The sequence below is a fragment of the Leptodactylus fuscus genome, chromosome 4 (genome assembly GCF_031893055.1).
Source record: "Leptodactylus fuscus isolate aLepFus1 chromosome 4, aLepFus1.hap2, whole genome shotgun sequence".
Classification (NCBI taxonomy): Eukaryota; Metazoa; Chordata; class Amphibia; order Anura; family Leptodactylidae; genus Leptodactylus; species Leptodactylus fuscus.
The window spans coordinates 121,218,655-121,240,834 of record NC_134268.1 but is presented as its reverse complement, the minus strand read 5'-3'; the positions used below and the strand labels follow the sequence as shown (position 1 = coordinate 121,240,834).

The 22,180-nt window shown below is 42.9% G+C and overlaps 1 protein-coding gene across 1 annotated transcript in view; it reads left to right on the top strand.

Annotated features, from left to right (window-relative positions):
- ELP2 (elongator acetyltransferase complex subunit 2) overlaps positions 1-22,180 on the top strand; it is a 116,299-nt gene that overhangs the window by 76,206 nt on the left and 17,913 nt on the right. The window contains exons 13-14 of the mRNA XM_075271001.1: positions 1,127-1,315; positions 19,325-19,394. Of these exons, the coding sequence (XP_075127102.1) occupies positions 1,127-1,315; positions 19,325-19,394 (259 nt within the window). The remainder of the gene's footprint in view (positions 1-1,126; positions 1,316-19,324; positions 19,395-22,180) is intronic.

The window sequence follows — 22,180 nt, the reverse complement described above, 5'->3', positions numbered from 1 at the left end:
GTGTTTGCTCGGTGCTAGAGATATCAGTGCCGGTAATTTCAGAATGTTTCCCTCTGGCGGTACAAGGTTGTGGTTGAGTACAGTCAGGGGCTGAACTGTGACCTCCTTCACCATAACTGTGTGATAGGAACTGTCTACTCTTCAATAGTTAGTGACAGAAGCTTCTGTCTCCCCCTGTAGAGTTTGTGTGGAAGCCTCCTTTAGACAGATAATATTTAAACTTGGGCTTACTGAACTGTTTTAGCCAATACATTGATTTGCTTATCTTGCTTCATTTGTCAGATACAGCTGTGTTTGTCTTACTCAGTCCCTATCCCCAGCCAACTGGTCTGGGCTATGCTGATCTTACACTACCGTATTGAATGTACGGTCCGCAAGTTGCTGATCAGCAACACTAGTTGCTGATCAGCAACACTAGTTGCTGATAGGCAACATAGACTCCGCAGACGTCCGTGTCCTGCCGCACTCGCCCATAGAGTTCTATGGGCGAGTCCGTGCAGTGCTGCAATTCACAGCCATTACGGACATGTTCTATAAATTGCGGACCATGGTTGCGGCCTGGCCACACCACGGATAAAGTATCCGGTGGTGTAAAAGGCCGCATTGAATATAATGTGTCCGCAACTGAAAACCCTCAATTGCAGACCATTTGCGGACTTACACTACGGCCGTGTAAGACCAGCCTTAGTCATTAATCACAGCAAAGAGAAAAGAATAATAGCTCTGTGAATTTGGTTGCTGAGCCCTGATAAGGGCTATAACAGTGCTTTATCTGTGTCTGTTCTCTGTATGGAAATCTTAAGCACACTGTTAATTTAGAGAGCGTGTTGCTGTCCTTAGGGGTGTATTACACAGGCTAAGCCAGCCCACCAATTTGTCACTAAAAAACAACATTTTTGTTTGTTTTCTTGCAGGATAGGAAAATATGGCAAGTGCACACTTTGCTATCCTGCAAAGAAGCAGATAGCCAGAGACATAGTGGATACCCTTTTCTTTGCATCTCTACCTTTTTTATTTTTCCTGTAAATGCAGTAGTTTAGTAAAATCATTGGCTCCGAGGTAAAAGGGGGGAGTTTGGCTGACAGTTTTGTGTACATTACATGCCAATTTCTTTTCTTTTCAATAGGTCACTTGGCATGAAATAGCAAGGCCTCAAGTTCATGGATATGATATGCAGTGTATTGCAATGGTTGGAAGATTCCAATTTGTGTCCGGAGCAGATGAGAAAGTTCTCAGAGTGTTTTCTGCAACAAGGAACTTCATCGAAAACTTCAGTTGCATTTCTAATATATCAATGGAAAAAATCCTTTTGAATGTAAGTGCCAACACCCATTATTATTATTTTAGAGATCTGCAATTATGTCATATAGTAATATCAACAAATGAGACTTTATCTGTAATTCTCCTTCTAACTGGGCTATATCTACCTTGTGTGTTTCTAAATAATTCTCTAAATTAGCAGTGTGTATGCAGCTGTCATATTTGACTTCCGCCTTTGTATCATAGTGAAAAAAACTGAAATGAGGTTGGGGTCTGTTTTGTGCCAGTATTTGCATTGTTTACATATTAGGATCACATACATTACTGAACTCTTTGGTGCTCTATTGTATCTTCATTCCTGCGAAAAGTTCATGGAAGATGGAAACAGGTATTCTCGTATCTCCCAGCAAGCCAGCTGCATGGCCAAATTTGTTTATCTTTAACGCTGAGAAGGTGAGCAAGGAGAGATCTTTGTGTTGCGTCTAGCAAGACTGTTTTCAGCCAAGTTTCTGCAAATTCACCTGGTCTCTGGTCCTCTGCCCTCAGTAAGAGCTAAAGTCCTTAACATGAGTGACATGCTGACACAAATTCTGAAGATCTTGATTAAGGAGACCCAAATCTGACACTGATCTCATCAATGTTGGTAGTAAGGGAAGGTCTAGTATCCATTATAGCTGCCACAAAGCTAGTTTCAAAGTGATTGAGGTACCTCAGCAGGTGCTGCAGAAGTATAGGTGGCGCTGCCTTCCACGATAGAGGCACTGGAAGAACAAGCCTCCCATCCACTCTGAGGAATCCCTCATAACTGCTATGGGGCTAAAGAGCAAAGTCCACAGAGTGCCTGACCATAAGGATCAAAGCAGGAGTATCCTAGCACCCTATCACTGGGGGGTGGGGAACTTGTATATGCAAGAGAGTAGCAATTATGCAAAAAGTTCAGTGTCCCAGAGGAGCAATAAAATGTGCTATGCTAAGAGCAAGCAACACTGCAACGGTCCAAAACAGCACTGAAAACACCCAAAAGGGGGGCATTTACAGAGTATGTACTCTAGAAATGCACCCCATGTGCTCCTGCTACCCAGGGGAGCAACTACAGGATGTTTTTGCACCAGAGGAAGAGCAAGGACTGCAGAAGTCCGGGGCTGAAAATCCAAAATGGCTGCCATTCCTCATGATGCCATTAGATGTGGAATGTCAGGTGGCCAGGAATGCAAAAATTTCAAGCTCAGAAGTGACTCCAAGAAAATGGCAAATGTACCCTCTCTGTATACTGGATTTAGTTTGCAGGATGATGAGGTGCTGCTATTCATATTCGGTAGCTAAACTCTCCAACGTCCTGCTATGCTTAGCGTTAGCTATGTCCCTGGTGCATGACTTGCACGTATCCTTTCTGAGGTTACAAATGGTGGCTATCTGAAGCTTCGACTATTGTAAAAATGTCACAGGTCTGTGGTCTTGGGGAATATGTGTTGCTGGCATTACAGATGATACATCAAAGTGGAATTACCGTTTAATGGTGGTTTATATAATCAAGTTGAAATGTTTTATATTGTCTTTGAGCTGCTAATACACCTTACAATGTAGATGGCATATGAATATTTTTAATTGGGACAAAGGTTAGTAAAGGTTTTTTCTAACATACGATTTCAAACGATTTGTCCAAGATTTAGATTTTTGTTGACTGTCTTTATGGTGTATCGGCTGTACGGGTGTGCTTCCAATGCCTATACTATTCACAGCACAGATCTGGAAGCAAATAGCATCAGTCCTTGTATAGTAGCCGAGTACCAGTACTGCAGCTCAGCTACCATTTGAAGTCAATGGAAGCTAAGTTGCAGTTACAAGCACTCTCCACTAAATATGACATGGAACCAACCGCTTCAGGCCACATATTGCGTATAGTATAGGCTTCAGAAGCAACCCCTTACAGCTCAAAGTCATATAAGACATTATAACACGTACAAGCTTGCTTTTAGAGTCCTATTAAAGAGGAGATTCTCTTATTTTATATGTCACTAAGGCTGCAGTGCTATCTAAATTATATTTTCAGAAATATAACTGGTTGAAAACACACCTGAGATTAGGATAGTTATATGCAGCTGTATAATATATGATTTAAATATTCCAATCACAACTGTATTTTCAACCAGGGATATTTATGTAAATAATTTAGGTAGCTCCTTAGTGTTATATGAAATATTTTACAGAGTCCTGTACTCCTAGCCTGTACTACATACATAGTGAGAGGTAGGAACAGCTTTCAATTCAGAAGCACGGGAAGTATAATGAGTTGCAGAATTGCACAGAAATTCTGTCCTACTGATTTTTCCAAAGAAGATAGTCCTGCATGCCTAGGAAACAACATGTACAGGAATCCATGAAAGAGAAAAGTTCCAGGAATCTATTGCCCAGTTATCCTGCAAATCAAGCAAGTGGTCCTGTTCGGTCGAGGTCTTGGATAAGAAATATTAGATTCTGGATGAAACCACTACTACTTCGTCAGAGAAGGTGTGACACCATCTTTTCCCCAGACTACTACTTCCTAGAATAACTGTCCCTTGGTATGTCTAGGGTCACATTGATGGCAACGTTTAAATGTATAGCATTAGGAAGAGGAATATCACAATCTTTTGCAAGTTAAATGGCTACTCTTGGATATAGGCTTTTTCCACCAGATTCTCTCCCATTAGATCCAGCTGTTTCTGCAAGGAACAGAGAAATTCATTAGAGAGGAAGAGCAGGAATTAATCTCCAAAGTAAAAGGAGATACCTTAGATTGCAAAAAAAGCTTACCTAGTAGAAAACAGGGTTGGGGGATATCGTCACTCCAAAGGGAGAGACCACCATTGAGGTGTGTGGAGTCTTATTAAGCCATTAGCGCTCCACTGTGCAAGGGAACATGGGAAGAATATGCAAATCTGATTTCCATGATGTAATAAGGATGTCAGTGCCTCAAGTGTGCACACCAATAGAGGGCGCTCACTGAGGATGTGCAAGTCTGTCTTCCATGATGTAATTAGAAAGACAGAGTGGTGCTCCCTTTAACATCATGCCCGACCGTCTCAGAGGCCTTTGTTTGCAATGATGTTGGGATTTTACCAGGTAGTCTCTCAGCCAAGGACAGCTGTTTCGATGCATCTCGTCAGCTTGGCCTCTCACTTCTGCCAGGTCAGTCCTCTCTACGCTGCGCCTCTCAAGATGACGAGATGCAATAACAGCTGTCCTTGGCTGAGAGACTACCTAGTAAAATCCCAACATCATTGCAAACAAAGGCTTCTGAGAAGGTCGGGCATGATGTTAAAGGGAGCGCCACCTATTGGGCTGCATGACTGAGGCTCTGTCTTCCTAATTACATCATGGAAGTCAGATTTGCATATTCTTCCCATAATAGAAAACAGCAAGAGTAAAATACAGAGCAATATATTTTACATAGATCTAACTATCTGTCTCAGTGGATTTGTAATACTACTGCTATAACCAGTAACAAAGGATAAAGGCTGCCCACATACAAGGAAAATGAGGCAGGGAAAAACATGCAAACAATCCCCACAAGGGGACGGATACAAACTCCCAACTTAGTAAGGGAGAATGTGCATTATAATGCTGAACAGTAAGAAAAAGTGACGAAAGAGAACTTCTGCCCTGCTGGATATGCTGTACCGATGTCCAAAGAGAAGAAATTTCCCTCCGGCCAGTGTATATATCCTGCCCAGTAACAAGGAGGGCAAAGAGAAAACAAGACCAAGAAGTGATGAACTCCACTTGAGCTGGTGTGAGTGATTGAAAGTTTGAGTGAAGGAAGTGAGAATTAACAGCTGAGCTCATCTGTTAGGCAAATTACAGAAAATAGAGGCTATCTATTTTAATTTAGCCTTTGGTCCCTTGCTTGTGAGACATAATCGCAGCAAAGCTTTTTGGATAGCATTCTCTTGGTTTTTGTGCTGATTCATTTACTACTATTGAATATATCCAGTTTTCCAAAATTAAAACCTATATAGGTTCTAAAATCTAATAAATGCTAACAAGTTATTGATTCTATAGTTGATTAGTAATGTTACCTTTGATGAGATTTGGATGTTGAGGGTAATTTATGTTCCGTCATGAATCTCTGTAAGCAATGTTATGTGGAGTGGTCATAAGACTACTTCACCAAATTTGGAATCTTCTGTCTTGACAAATATTTTATATTCACATGATAATTATGAGGGTACATTGGACCTTAGTTATTCTAAGGTAACAGACTATACCAGTGAAATAACTTATAAATGATACTCATTGAAGAAAATGTCTTGCCTTAAAGATAAGATAATACTTTAATAGTCCCACAATGGGGAAATTTCAGTGATACAGTTTCATGGATGGTACAGTAGTATATAACAAGAGAGAAAATACAAACTAGCTCATGGCAGATAGAGAAATCCTAGGAATCATAGCAACTAAAAAGAAAGAAACATAGACACACTGCAGGATCATTTAGTTCTCTGTGTGGAGTGATGTTAATACAGCCCGACCGAGGACATGAGGAGGGGGTCACAGCATGTAGATATAACAGGCAGAAACATTTTTGCAGAGGTGGGGGACATAGGCAGCTATCATGATAACATGTGGTAGTTCTTTGGTGGGTATTGAGATCTCATGCTCACAGCTGATAGTTCGGTATCTTGCATCAGCGCTATTGTCCATTAACCACAAAAGAAATGCCCCAAATGTTGTCCATCACAAGCCCTCCTCCTTTCTTCTTACCACTGTTTTCTACTGCCCAAAGAAGTCTGAAGCCATCCAGGTAGACAGGGTGCTGCTCTCTTGCCAAGCTTCCATAAACTCATGGGGTAGGTGGGTGATGGTATGTTCCCAGGCTGTAACAGAGTCCCACGTGTCTACAGTAAAAGAAAGAAATACCAGTCAGCTGTAGGCATCTTCACACATCAGCAATAGGCGCCACAAATCATCTCCTTGAAAGAAGAAGTCCACACTTCCATGTAGGTTTCTCCTCCATTCCGCATGGTGTCCATGCTGTCCTTAGCTCCTGGGGGGATGGTAACAGGCACATGTGCAAACAGGAAAACTCCAGCTGATTCAGGTCTTGAGTCTTGTCCATGCTTAACAATAGAAACAAAAGGAAAAAAAAAATACTCCACAGGGTCTTCCGTTCGATTTATAGCAGCTGATTCATAGTGCTAATTTACTTGGTTAGAGGATTCTTGAAGATACAGACAAAAAGAGTGAAAAGGAAGATAAAGGTTATTCTCAGCTTGGAGCTCTGTATCGAGGCAGCCACTCAGTGCAGTGCCATCATTTTAGTGTATTAAAGCCATATACATGGAAGCTATTTTTCTGTTTTGCAAGTTGACCTATCTTGAACTGAAATTTTAATACATTTCATTTGCTAGATCCTGTGTCTTTTGTATAGCATCTTAACTATAAACCAGCTTCACTATCTATTTCCTTGATGTCACCTTGTAAAGTGATTACCTTCAAGCTTCTTATATATGTAATTTCCCATTGGCCTTCAGGTCTCATCTGCTTCATTTACTTAACTAAATTGTTTCCATTTGTTTAGATTAAATTAATTGAAAATGGAACGTAGAATTCAGGAGGTATTCATTAAAGAATTTATATCATAAGACCACGTGATGTAAGGCCAGTGTCTGGTGAAATGAAAAATGAAATTGCCTGGGCAGATAAATAATGTAATCCACTTTGTGATGTTACTGCATCATTTTTTATGCACGTCATAAACCAGTAACTATTGAATGAATTGGCACAGTGTCATCAAGCATTATAAATGGAGTAAACGGGAAAAAGCAAGAAAACACTGTAACAGCACAAGTGTCGTTCTGCGCACGTTTTGTTTTTTTATTTTTTTATTTTTTTTTGAGAGGCTCCATTTTCCAGGATACAAACTTTACGTATAGTTACACAGTAGATGAGGTTGGATAAAGACATCAGTCCATCAAGTCCAACCTATAACCTCTTACAATCCCCTACAGTGTTGATCCAGAGGAAGGCAAAAACAAAACAAAACATGAGGCTTACGCTAATTGCCCCATTTTAGGGTAAAAAATTATTTTCAGACTCCTCCAATGTGGCAGTCAGTATAAAAACCCTGGATCAATATGTCCTTAAAATCTAGAATCCATAACCCGAAGTATTGTTCTGTGCGAGAACGGCATCTAGGCCCTCTTTGAACTTGTTCAATGAATCCACCATCGCCACTTCCTGGGATAGAGAGTTCAATAGCCCCGCTGCTCTTACTGTAAAGAATCCCCTTCTATGTTGCTGGTGAAACTTTCTTTCCTCCAGATGTAGAGGATGTCCCTTTGTCACTGCCACTGGTCTAGGAGTAAAAAGATCATTAGAACGTTCTTTGTTGTCCCTTCATATATTTGTACATTATTATTACATCTCCCCGTAGAAGTCTTTTTCTCTAATCTGAATAACCCCAAGTTTGTTAATCTATCGTTGTACTCTAGTCCAGTGATTTTCAACCAGTGTGCCGTGACACATGGTCGGGTGTGCCGCGGGGAAAATTCCCCAAACGCGTGCCAAGATTGGCACGGGAGACCTATTTTGCTGGCACAGCAGCCAGTCCCCGACGTTCGTGTACTTGTAAATGTAGACGGAGCGTCCCTTCACTGCTCTGCTAGAGCTGAGGTGTAGGACACGCCCCCTTCTCTCCCTGCCCACCAATCAGAGATGAGCCTCTCACTGCACAGGATAAGGGCTCCTTGGACCTGGTGCTACACGTGAGGAGCTCCTGCCGTCTGCAGCCCTGAATAGGAGAGGAAGAGAGGAAGCTGAACAAAGTGAAAGTAAAAAAAAACACCAGGTTAGTAACTATTCTTATGAATGTCAGGCATTTGGGGTTATTACTTTAGTTTTAGTAACTCCATGTGCCTCACATTAATAGCAATTAACCCCATCATGTCCCTCATATTAACCCCTGTGTGGCTCACATAAGAGTTAATAACATGTGTGACATATGGGGGTACTATATAATGAAGATATTTACTTAATTATTACCTCCATATGTCTCACATATCAGTATCCTTTATGTAAAGCACACAGGGGGTTAATGTGAGGGACATGATGGGGTTCACTGCTATTAATATGAGGCACATTGAGTTGTAACCTGTAATATACATGACCAGACTTTTTATACACAACTTTGGATAAAAGTACAGACCTATACATTTCTAAGGACCCATATATACAGCCATTCTTTTTGTGGCTGTGTATCTGGGCCAAATTGAAGAGCTGAAAATTATAGAGCAGGTCCTATATCTGTCCTATACGTACCCTATATCTGTCCTATATATACCCTATATCTGTCTGCATTTGTGGCCCTGTCACTTATTTTTTAATATTTATATCAGTGAAAACCACATGCATGCCACTTGTATGCAGGAGGCGTAAGGCTGAGGCCCCACGTTGCATAAATGCAGCGTTTTTGTTGCAGATTTTGCTGCAGTTTATTTCAACCAAAGAATCAACCATTTAGAATCTATATTATTAACTATATGTATAATATGTACTGTTTTAGTGTCATTTTGTGCCATTTTGGTTGGTGGTGTGCCCCGGGATTTTTTAAGTGTAAAAAGTGTGCCGCGGCTCAAAAAAGGTTGAAAATCACCCATTCCCCTACTCATTTTGGTTGCACTTTTTTAAGTTTGATTATATCTTTCATGTATACAGGGGCTCAAAATTTCATACTATACCAGTGATTTGTATAGAGGCATAACTATGTCCTGTCATGAGAATCTTTACCTCTTTTGATGCATCCCATAATTTTATATACTATAGTATAGTACTACTGACTACTGGAGTGTAAGCATCTCCCAACATGAGCTCCTGACTTTCATCAAAGTAAAACCTTGTAATTGAGCTACCTGCAAGACGAAAACCAGGAAATATCGGCTCCATGGAAGACATAACTAAGCGAGACTAAAAACATCCCAAGAGAAAAATGAAATAAGAACAGAAAAAGGATTTTAAAATACAAGAGAAGATTCCTACAGACCTCAGACTGGCTGAATGCAACAGGAACATCACATCTGACCCCAGGATCCCACATCACAGAAGGTAGGGCCATCACTTGGCTAATCCCATAAGAAATCGGGGACACCCTCAGATTTTGGGAACCTGGGAGATTATAATATGGAATTCTTAGATGAACCTAGTATGAGCTCCATAGAACCTAGGACAAGGTCCCAGCACAGCAGGGGGTCAGGCATCCCAGAAGGTGTGAAAGAAGCAATGCAGCCAACAGAGGACATTGACTGTTATGCGAAGAGCACTGTCTCTGTACACAGTGGGGGGCAGGCCACTCTACAGATTACATACCCTGATAACATGAGTGCCAATGAAAAGAAAAATGCAAAGAAAGATCTCCTCAAAGCCCATGCTGAGACCCTGTTTGCTGATTACACATCAAACCAAAGAATGACTAACCTCATTATGCACACCGATTATATAAGAGCCTGGCAGCATGCAATATGTGACTGCTACAAGAGTACAACAACAGAAGAGGCGGATACAGGCAAAATAACAATCAGAATAAAAAACCCACAAGGGGCCGGCGAAGTGATTCTCACAACAACCATTTTTAATAATGGGACTTTAATGATTCAAGGAAGAGAAGATAGGCTTCACCAATATATAGAAAAATTCCCAGAAATCAAGAATCAGGCACAACTAAAAAGGGGCACAGACACAGGATCACCCACTGACTCAGGTGAATTACCCGTGACATCCCCCAACACTGCCAGTACACAAGCCCTCCCCCGACTCCTCACACCTCTCAGTAGAGTCCCTCACAGAGATTGTATCCCGGCTGGAGAGAGATTTTACTATCTATAAACACAATTATAACAGAAACTGTAATGTCAACGAACTGTCCAGCACAAATGGCGACACAAAAGCCATCCACAAACTTATCCAGGAAAACACAAATCTGAGAAAAGAGATAGCAGCCTGCCAGCAAGAGAATGTCAAGCTGTGGGATAAAATGACGCAGTGCCTACAAGAAATCACAGAACTAAAGGAAGAGTTATCAGGCCTGAAACTACAGACACAAGAGATAAGATCTAAGGAAGAGGGGGAGGAAAACACAACAGACTCTGATCAAGGTATCAATAAGCCAGAAATGCCTCACACATCACAAGAAAGCCCAGAACTGCCCATCACCCCAGACATAGAGCCAGAGAGAACCCAAACAACGAGAACCTCAAACCCAGATATAGTCCTGATCATAGACTCCAATGGCAAGTACATTAATACAAGAAAGCTCTTCCCACGGCAAAGAGTCAAGAAAATCCACAGCCCAACCATTGAAAAAGCCAATACCGTCATTTGCAAGCCTTTCTTCACTACCCCGAAACACATTGTCATACACACAGGCACAGAAGATCTCACTGACCAGCCCCAACAGACAGCAGGCCAACTGGTCCAACTAGCAGAGAAAGCAAAGCAACAGTTCCCAGACAGTAGTATCATCCTGTCATCTCTGCTCCCACGAGAAGACATCTCTGAAGCTACCATCATGGGGATCAACAAAGAGCTGGCGACCAGAATCAGACAAACATCAGGCATCACCCTGGCACAACACCCCTCCATAGATAAGCGTCACCTATATGATGACAAACACCTCAATAAACATGGCGTCAGCCTCCTAGCGAAGGAATTCAAAGACTTAGTGCTCAACAGAGCCCCCGGGCCTAGACAACAAACAAGACAAAGAACCATGGAAATAATACCCGACAACCGCCAATATCCAAGACAGAACCCCCCAAAGATGCCACCTATCAAGAAAAAGCCAACCAGAGCAACCCAGAGCACCAACATAGAGACAATAAAGAGAATAGAGCATGCGGTTACTACAATGGCCACAACAGCAATGCACATAAACCAATACCTGGCCACACTGCAACCAACCAAGAACCCAGCCCGTCCTCTGCAGGACAGCTCATTACAAGGTTTACACACTGAAGATGAAATCACTAACTATCAGTAGTTGGAACATACAAGGGCTGAACGCCTCAGCCTTTGGATCTAAATCAAAAGATCCAGACTTCATAGACAGACTAAAAAACATAGACATTCAAATCCTCCTAGAGACATGGACCCGGGCAGATGACGAGTCCCTAACACCCATGGGCTACAAGGAATTCTCAGTGCCCGCCCAGAAAAATAAGACCACCAAACATGGCCGCCACTCAGAAGGCATACTAATATGGTACAAGGAGGAGCTCAAAGAACACGTAAAAGCTACCAAACGTGGAACTAATCACATATGGATAAAAATAAGCAGCTCCATCCTCAGCGGCCAGCAGGACATCTATCTCTGTGCAGTATATATGCCCCCACCAGGGTCCCCCTACCACGACCCCGACACTTACGAGGTCCTACAAAGGGAAGCTGTCCACTTCCAACCCAAAGGCAGAGTACTAATATGCGGAGACCTGAATGCAAGGACAGGCACAGAGTTAGACTACCTGCCTCCTGACGACAACCCACATACGCACGGTAGTGAGATCCACCACCCAGAACCCACACAGACAAGAAGAAACAGCCAAGACAGAATTGTCAACAAGAGTGGGAGACAACTGCTGAACATGTGCCGAAGCCTAGGACTGTACATAATAAACGGACGTACCACAGGCGATCCCAGAGGACGCTTCACACTAAACTCTCAAGTGGGCAACAGCGTGGTGGACTATGCCATTACAGACGCAGACCTGTCAGACATTGAAGACTTCACAATCGCACCTGACTCCCATCTATCAGACCACAACCAGATCCTACTATACATGAGAACCAGGAACAAAACACCCATACATGAGCCCCAACAGTCCGGCCTCTACAACCTACCAAGACATTTCAAATGGGCCAACCACCAGGCCATAGAATATAGCAACGCAACCAACCGACCCGAAATCAAGACACTGCTCACAAACTTCCATACAAACAACTATCAGCCAGACCAACAGGGAGTCACCAGAGCTGTGAAGGATCTCAAGTACATCCTACAGACCACAGCAGAACTAGCAGGCCTGAAACGAACCAAACCCATAAGACAAACCAACAAACAGTCCCACAAATGGTTCGACAGCGACTGCAAAGCACTACGCCATACCCTAAGAACAGCCTCCAACCAAAAACACAGGGACCCCAACAACAAGGAGGTGAGGGAAGCCTACAGCAATCTATGCAAGCAATACAAGGGCACCCTCAGAGAGAAGAAACAGAGATACCTCTCCCACAAAATTGAGCAACTAGAGGACTCCCTCCAGGACAGCTCATTCTGGGAGACCTGGCACCACATGGGCACAAAGCCCAAGAAAAACTCTCTCCACATCCAAAATGGCAATATCTGGCTCAACTACTTCAGAGGTCTCTACAAAAACATCCCAGAAGAAGAACTAACTCCAGAACAGCAACAGATAATCACCAAACTGAGGGACATGGAGAAAGTCATCAAAGACTTCCAGAACCCTCTGGACTTGCCAATCACCATAAAACATATACAGGAAAGAATTGCCGTGCTGAAAGGCAAAAAGGCCAGTGGCCCTGACGGCATCCTACCAGAGATGATCAAATACAGCCCTCCAGCAATACACGCGGCACTGGCAAAGCTATTCACCCTCGTGCTCAATGCTGGACACTTCCCCGAAGACTGGAACAAAGGGCTCATAACCCCCATCTACAAGAATGGGGACCAATATGACCCCAACAACTACAGAGGGATCTGCGTCAGCAGCACGCTAGGGAAACTGTTCAACAGCATCATCAATAACAGAATCCTCACCTTCCTCACACAACACGGGGTCCTCAGCAAGAGCCAAGCAGGGTTCATGCCAAACCACCGCACCACAGACCATATCTACACCCTGCACAGCCTCATCAAGACGCACGTCCACAACACCAGAAGAGGCAAGATATTCGCCTGCTTCGTGGACTTTAAGAAGGCGTTTGATTCAGTATGGCACCCAGGCCTACTTCTAAAACTCCTAGAGAGTGGAATAGGAGGAAGAACGTACGACGTCATCAAGAGCTCCTACACCGGAAACCAGTGCAGTGTGAAGGTGAATGGGAAAAGGACAGCATACTTCCAACAGGCCCGAGGGGTCAGACAAGGCTGTAGCCTGAGCCCAACGCTCTTCAACATCTATATCAATGAACTGGCTACAGCCCTGGAGGCCTCACCAACCCCAGGCCTCACCCTGAACAATCGAGAGGTGAAGTTCCTGCTATACGCCGATGACCTCCTACTCCTGGCCCCCACCGAGAAAGACCTCCAAGAAAGCCTGTCAGTGCTGGAAAAATTCAGCACCACATGGGCCCTACCCATCAACCAGAAGAAGACCAAAATCATGGTATTCCAGAAGAAGGGCCACAATAAAGCCTCCACCACCTCACAATTCACACTGAACGGCTCCACACTGGAGAAAACCAACAGCTACACCTACCTGGGGCTGGAGCTCAGCCAATCAGGAAGCTTCAAAGCAGCAATAGAAACCCTGAAAGCAAAAGCCTGCAGAACCTTCTACGCCATCAGAAGACAACTGTACCACCTCAAACCACCGGTGAGGGTCTGGATGAAGATATTTGACGCTGTCATCTCCCCGATCCTTCTCTATGGCAGTGAGGTTTGGGGCCCAGCCACCTACCCAGACCAGTCAAGGTGGGATTCCAGCCCAACAGAGAACTTCCACCTGGAGTTCTGCAAATACCTGCTACATGTCCATCGCAACACCACCAACATAGCCTGCAGGGCAGAGCTAGGCAGACTCCCCCTATGGCTCACCATACAGAAGAGGGCGCTAGCTTTCCAGGCACACATCCAGGGGAGCAAGCCTGACTCCTACCACCACCAAGCATGGCTAAGCCACCTGAGCAAACCAGACATTCAACAACCAAACAGCAGCCAACCACCAAACCAAAAACTCCAACAGATGATAACCAAGGCCGAAATAAAGGCGACCACAGAGGCAAACAGAGAGCGGTACATTGAAGAATGGGGAAACGAAATAAATAACTCCAAGAAACTCACCGTGTACCAATCCCTACAAAGGGACTACACCATGGCCACCTACCTGGAGAGAATACGCCACCCCAAGCACAGACAGACCCTGAGCCGATACAGACTGAGCGCCCACAACCTAGAGATAGAGACGGGGCGATACAGACAGACGTACAAGCCACGGGAGAAGAGACTGTGCCAGCACTGTGACCAGGGGGCCCTAGAAGACGAGACCCACTTCCTGCTACACTGCACCAAATACTCAGCTATGAGGGCCGTCTACTACCAAAGACTCTCTGCCCACATCCCAGACTTCATATCTGCAGACGAGAAGAGGAAACTCTACATCCTACTGGGAGAAGAAGAGGCCACTGTGGAGATCGCTGCCCAATACGTGTCCAGCTGTCACCAAACAAGAGGAAGATGAGACTCCATGGACTGTTATATTTATCCCAAAACACCCGCCCCACCCACCCCCACCCCCACCTCCCCATATAGCAGTCACCAACGAAGAGGAAGATGAGACTCCATGGACTGTTATAACCGAACCCCCCCCCCCCCCCATACCCAAAAAAATCAAAGATGAGGTCCTCGGAGTGCCGAGCAATAATTGTAAGGCTGACGACCCCTATACTGAAGTCATATAGCACAATCCGAAACATAGAGGTGCTGCCATACGACGCTCCCAGCCACATATGTTTACCGCTATTTGCCTGGGTACACATGTTCTTTTCCATTAGAAGCAGTGTAAGTACACGTGCAATCCCAATTAGTGGTAAATGTATGCGACTGGTAGCAGAGTGAGGTAACACCTGTAGGGGGCGTCACAGAATGTACCTGGATGCTACATCTATTCCCCAGCCGCCAGTACCTTCACTTTTCTGTAAGTGAAACATGGATTAATTTCAGCTACATTTAATCCCTTGCAGTACGGTAACCGGAATTAATAGGTGTCACACTTATACCAAGGTGACTGCACTGGTGCCGGGGACTAGATTTGGCTATAGCCGCATCTGGGTACACAGTGTGTCACCAACTGAAAAGAAACACCCTAAGGGTGCATTCACACGGAGGAAAATGGCGCTGAATTTGGTGTGGAATCCGCGTGAGATTCAGCACCGAAAAAAAGCCTCCCATTCAGCTTCCAAAAATTATCTGCAAATTCATCAACAGCAGTGCTAAATACTCACGGTTTCCTTTCTCCTTGGCTTTATTGGGAGGCTTTTTTTTCAGTGTGAATACACCCACCCTAAGGCTGAAGCCCCACATTGCAGAAATGCAGCTTTTGTTGCAGATTTTGCTGAACCAATGCCAGGGGTGGATTTAGCAGAAGGGAGACATAAGAAGGTTCCTAGATATTTCCCATTCTTTTTGTAGCCATTCTTGGCTTTGGCTCAAAATATGCTGCAAAATTTGCAACAAATATGCTGCGTTTCCACAACATGGGGCCTCAGCCTTAGGGGAGCAGCACACAACCAGCGACATACTGTTTTGCACTGTAATTGATACGGGGCAGAATGTCGCTGGGGGGCCAGGAGTCCTAGCACCATAGATGACTATACTGCCTGGAGTCCCACTCTCAGCATGACGCTCAAGCCGGTAAATCTGGCTGACATACAGTCCTGGTTTCACATGGGAAACACGGTCGTGTGCTGCACCCCTTAAGCCTCCTGCACAAAAAACAGCACGGATGTAGTTTTCACTGACTTATACATGAAAAATGAATTGATAGGACTGCAAATGCGGACACATAGAGGACAGTTATAGGACACATATAGGACCTGCACCATCATTTGCAGCTCTTCAATTTTGGCCCAGATGCACCTACGCAGAAACAACGGCTGTGTGTATGGGCCAATTAAAATATAATAGTCCACAATATTATCCACAATTATATGGTATGGTCATGTGCATTACAGTTTATTAACTCCATGTGCCTTATATTAATAGCAGTTAACCCCATCATGTCACTCACATTAACCCCTGTGTGCTTCACATAAGGGTTAATGATGTGAGATATATGGAGGTAATAATTAGGTATCTTCATCACTGAGGTCTTTTATTAGTACCCCCATGTGTCTCACATGGTAATAAACTGTCAGGCACACAGGGGTTAATGTGAGGGATATGATGGGGTTAATTGCTATTAAAGTGAGGCACATGGAGTTACTGAAACTAAATTACTAACTCCAAATGCCTGACATTAATGGGCATAGTGACTCCAGCATGTACCTGGTATTTTCTTTTTTTACTTTGACTGCTCGAATCTTCCTCTGCGTGCAGGATGCCGACAGTAGGAGCTCTTACTACAGGCAGGGTCCTGGAGTTGTGTAGTGATAAGCTCCGCCCCCTGAGCTCACCTCTCTCCTCTCATTGGTGGGCAGTGAGCAGCCTGAGAAGGGGAGTGTCCTGAGAGCACTGAAGGGTCGTTGCCCTGCTGCATCTCCCATGTGCCGTGCCAGGGAGAAATGCCACACGTGCCAGGGGTTGCTGACCCCTGGTCTAGATGGTGGATAAGCAGTTCCAATCAAGTTTCAAAGAAATTCAAGCAGGCTCAGGGTGCATCAGTGTCAGTACAAAGTATACTTCAACATTTGACTGAAATGAAACACTATGGCAGGAGACCCAGGAGGACCCTGCTGACACAGAGACATAAAAAACTAGATTGCAGTTTTCCAAAATGTACATAAACCAAAATCCTTCTTGGAACTAGAGATGAGCGAGTAGTATTCGATCGAGTAGGTATTCGATAGAATACTACGGTATTCAAAATATTCGTACTTGTTCGAATACTACCCCTATTCGCAATAAGGACTCGATTCAGAACCAGCATTGATTGGCCTAATGCTATACAGTGTATAGCATTTGGTAAATCAACACTGGTTCTGCAGCAGGCTCTTCTTTGCTAGTCGGGAGAGCTGGCACCTTCTGGTTATGCGGGAGCTGACTTTTTCTCATAGGAATCCATTGACCAGCGTTGATTGGCTGAATGCTATACAGTGTACAGCATTCGTCCAATCAATGCTGGTTCTGCCAGAGGCTCGTCTGTGACGAGGCGGAGTCTAAGATCGGACCACAATGGAGACTGTTGTGGTCCAATCTTAGACTCCGCTTCCTCACAGACGAGCCTCGGGCAGAACCAGTGTTGATTGGCCGAATGCTGTACACTGTACAGCATTCGGCCAATCAATGCTGGTCAATGCATTTCTAGGAGAAAAAGTCAGCTCCCGCATAACCGAAAGCTGCCAGCTCTCCCAACTAACAAAGGAGAGCATGCTGCAGAACCAGCGTTGATTTGCCGAATGCACTGTTCAGTTAAAGCGCACGGACTCGTTATAGTCTATGGGGTCCGTGCACTTTAACTGCACAGCGCTCCTCCTATACACTCTCCTCCTGCTACTCGTGGACTTGGTGATTCTCCTTTAGTCGAATAGTGGTTTCCCCTGGAACGAGCATTTTTTTCCCATAGACTAAAATGAGATTCGATATTCAATCGAGTACTCGAATATTGAGGCTCTACTCGAAACGAATCTCGAATATTTCACTACTCGCTCATCTCTACTAGGAACCTTTTGGTTAAGCACATCATTCTACTGGTTACCGAAAACAGAATGAGACAAAGAAAAGAACACAGAACCAACAGTCAAATATAGTGGAGATTCAAAGACGTTTTGGGGTTGTTTTGCTGCCTCTGGTACTTTGTGCCTTGACTGTGTGTAAGGCATCATGAAATCTCAAGATTACCAAAGGATTTTGGGTCTCAATGTAGAGTTCAGTGTCAGAAAGCTGGGTTTGCACCCTAGATCATTGGTCTTCCAGTAGAACAATACTTAATTCGGACATACTTCTGAAAGCACCCAGAAATGGATGGTAACAAAGAGTTGGAGAGTTCTGAAGTGGCCAGCAATGAATCAGCAATGCTGATAAGGGCTGAAACAGAGAGTCTGTTACCTCCGTATGTAAACACAGACCTAAAACTGAGTTTATTACAAGCTGACTCTTGGTCCTGTAGCATGTAAGTTTGGGATTCTCATCATTTATCAGCTCTGCTACATCAACTTCATATTGTGCATCTTCCAGTGATACTGTGCTAATTTATTTACAACCTTCCCTCATTACCGACTGCAAACATGTACTGCTATGAAGAAAGCTAAGCAAAGCTGGCTTTGTCTGGGAGACAGCAAGTGAAACAATGCACACCAATTTGCCGAGAAAACCAGGAAGTGAACAGAGTAGACGGCCTGGAAGTTGGTGAACGGGTGAATTGGGAGTACCTCTTTAAGTTAAGGGTGCAAGTAATGTTTTCTGACCCATTTTTGGAGTTTTGTGTGAGATTTATATAATTTTTGGCCTTTTTTTTTTGTTCCAATACACACAAAGCAAATTATAAAAAGTATAACAAATGTGTCATTGCAATATTTTTTTGTGGAGAAATACTTCATTATCTGGAACAATTTAAGGGGTGCCAACACTTATGGGCATGACTGTAGCTTTACTTGTTTGGCGTCTGTGCAGAAGTTGGTCTGGTGATTTACACTTTCCACTTTCCAGAAAGTCAGTCATTATAACATACATGAGTGAATTGAGGAAAGAGGCCCAGTGGACTGTCTGAGCAGCTGATGAGTATTATGGTACAATGAGCACATTCCGTTAGTGGAGAACATCATCTGAAGAGGGAAGGGGCTTTTTACAGAGGGTAAATATTGAGCTGAGAAAGTAAAACCAAATATAAGTTTGAGAGCTTTGGCTCATCTGGATGGTGAACCATTGTGCAGGATAAACATAGAATAGTTGTACACCACTAAGCCAAAACCATGTGGTTAGAGACAAATCCTAGGGATTGCACAATTCATAAAGTGAAGACAAATCCATTAACTTTAATCAGTTCCTGCTTCTGAGTACTGTAAAACCTCTCTGTATTCTTTTGAATTCTGAGGCACACACATTCCCTTATTGTTCGCTGTTGATATAAAATATTGATTTGTTTCAAAGTGAAAAAAATATTTTGTACACTATTCATTTTCCACTTCTGTGCTGTTGCAGGGCCACTCTGATCTTCCTGAAGGCGCTACTGTCCCCGCTTTAGGATTGTCCAATAAAGCAGTCTTTCACGGTAAGACTGTTTTCATTCTCATGGGAACAGTACGTGTGTTGCTATAGAAGTCAGTCTCTGTAACAGTAAAACTGCATTGTACATAGAGATAGTTTTAATGGCAAGAGACAGTTGTAGCAATTATCTGCTGTAACAGCAGTGACTTATTGCTTGCTGTTGCTTTATTAGTTTGTTTTTCCCCTTTGGTTTGTCATTAGCTTTATCTCATTATCACATTGTTTGTAGGAAGCTGTTTTCACATCCTAAACTTAATAGAGGCATAAAAATCAATTAGGGTTCTACAAGTTACTCATGCACATTTTTTGCTCTTTGTTTTAAGATGTGAGTAAATATAATCTAGAAGTATTTACATTTTTTTATATGTTAATATACATACAGTACTGTGCAGATGTTTTGAAAAATGCTGTTGAAAAAAGTGTTATACCCGTGAAGCTTTAGGAAAGGAGTAGAGATGAGCGAGTACTGTTCGCATCAGCCGATCCGAACAGCACGCTCCATAGAAATAAATGGATGCACCTGGTACTTCCGCTTTGACGTCGGCCGGCCGCTTAACCCCCCCGCGTGCCGGCTACGTCCATTCATTTCTATGCGAGCGTGTGGTTCGGATCACCTGATCCGAACAGTACTCGCTCATCTCTAGAAAGGAGTATTTTTCAGGTGGGAAAGATTAAGGGATTTTTCTTGTACTATTAAAGTGGTCTTGTTTATGTCCATTGAAAATTTTCCTTTACCATCATATAGTCTACCCCATTTGAAATACTTACTACTTCTATTTTCATATGTGTCATGGTCTAGCACTTAGAAAAATTAACTAAAAAAAATATATTTAAAAAACAAAACAGTTGTGTACACATCTTTGCCTGCCAAAAATTGGTTGAGGAAAAATGCAACTGAGAGGCAATGCTAGTGTGAACCCAGCATAAGAATGCTTTGAAAAATAGAAGTGTTATTAAAATATCAATTATACTAGGTAGATTTGATGCACTTTTTGAAGGAACTCTGCAGGGAGGTTGCTTCAAACATCTTGAGGCATTAACCACAAATCTCTGTGGATGTAAGCTTGAGATTGTGCCACAGCGTGGCATTGTGACACTTGCGTCTGTGTGTCACAACTCTATGATGTGATCACAATCACAGGACTCAGTGTTCCCTGACGTGGTTTTAATAGGGGTGTGACCTAAATAATTACCATTAAAGGGGTTGTCCTAGATAAATTAATATTTTTATAATAAGCCTCCCATGCCCACTTCTCCAACTTTCTTAATAATATATATATATATATATATATATATATATATATATATATATATATATATATATATAATATATTTTATTACTGTAATATATCTAGCTCATATAGTTCTACATATATTACATTTTTTACTTTTTCTGCTGACATCCTGGGTTGTCGGGTCTAAGGGATATCCGCACCCCGGGACGTCACTAGAGAGAAGTCCAACCCCATTCCCACTATACTTACCTGTTTCTCCTGTTGATATACGGATCCCAGGACGTCATCGTTGGAAGGCCCGCCTCTTCATTATGTGTGCCGGCCATCCACACATGCGTAATGCAGTGGGCAGCCCACACACGTCACAAAGAGGTGGTGTAAGCCGCTGATGACATCCCAGGGGGTGAACTAAAGAGGAAATGTTGATCGATACAGGTCATGTGTCTGCTGCTACCTCTATAGAGTCAATTGCGCCGTATAATATGGATTGCTAATGCGCAATCAATATTCTGCCCTGTGGGGGACACTATAGAGTCTTGTAACCTCTGGAGGCTACTGTGAAGCATTATACTTTTTTTTAGTTTGTGTGTGTAATATATATATATATATATATATATATATATATATATATACTGTGTGTATATATCCTAACGTCTAAATTAAGGCTTCTGATGCATCTTTGGAAATATATAATAACTAACTTATTGAAAATATGGAATTATGCATTACAAGAAAACTGGGTTAGGTTCTATCTGGAAGATTTCAAGTCTTTTTGCATATTTAAATCCTAAAATGTAGTTGTCAAAGGGCTTTAGGTCACTCTGCATTTACTGTCATTTCAGGATTTAAGATTGAAATTTTATCTTCCACCCTAGATTCTTTTTCTTTACCCCTGGGAGAATATGCCCTCCCTATTACATTTATTTTCTGTCTACACCACCTATTGTAGTACCACACAAACCTATTAGGTGAATGGAAAGAAGGCAGAAAAAGGCAGTGATGTGTTTATATATCTAAAATTTGCTTGACTAAACTTTTGGACAACGTTTGATTTCTGGCAGTATTTGTCATGAATACATTTTTTAATATACTTTATTAACAAATTTTGGATCACTTCCTTGAAATCCTGCATTTCTTCACTCTCACCCTCTCACTCAATGTTACTGTGTGTGGTAAATTCAATCCATTACATCTCGGACATTATAAAACATACAAACCTGCTTTTTGTTTCACATGAAAGAGGAGATTCTCTTTTTTCATGTGACACTAAGATTCCAGTGCTATTAAAATTATTTTTAAACTTAATTTTATTTTTTTATATGCAATCTTTTTGTTCCCCTGGAGTTCTGGGTTCTTAGCATTTGTTTATATCTGCATCTTCCTGTTCGGTTCCTTTTCCTATACTCCCATAATTCCTTGAGCTGCAATAAGAGCTAACTCACTCCCCCTCCCTGTTTTCCTGACTATCCCACCTACTACACCCTCATATAATGCTGCAATGGCCCCTGCACATTGTAATACTCCAGTGACCCCTGGACAGAATAATATGCTCCAC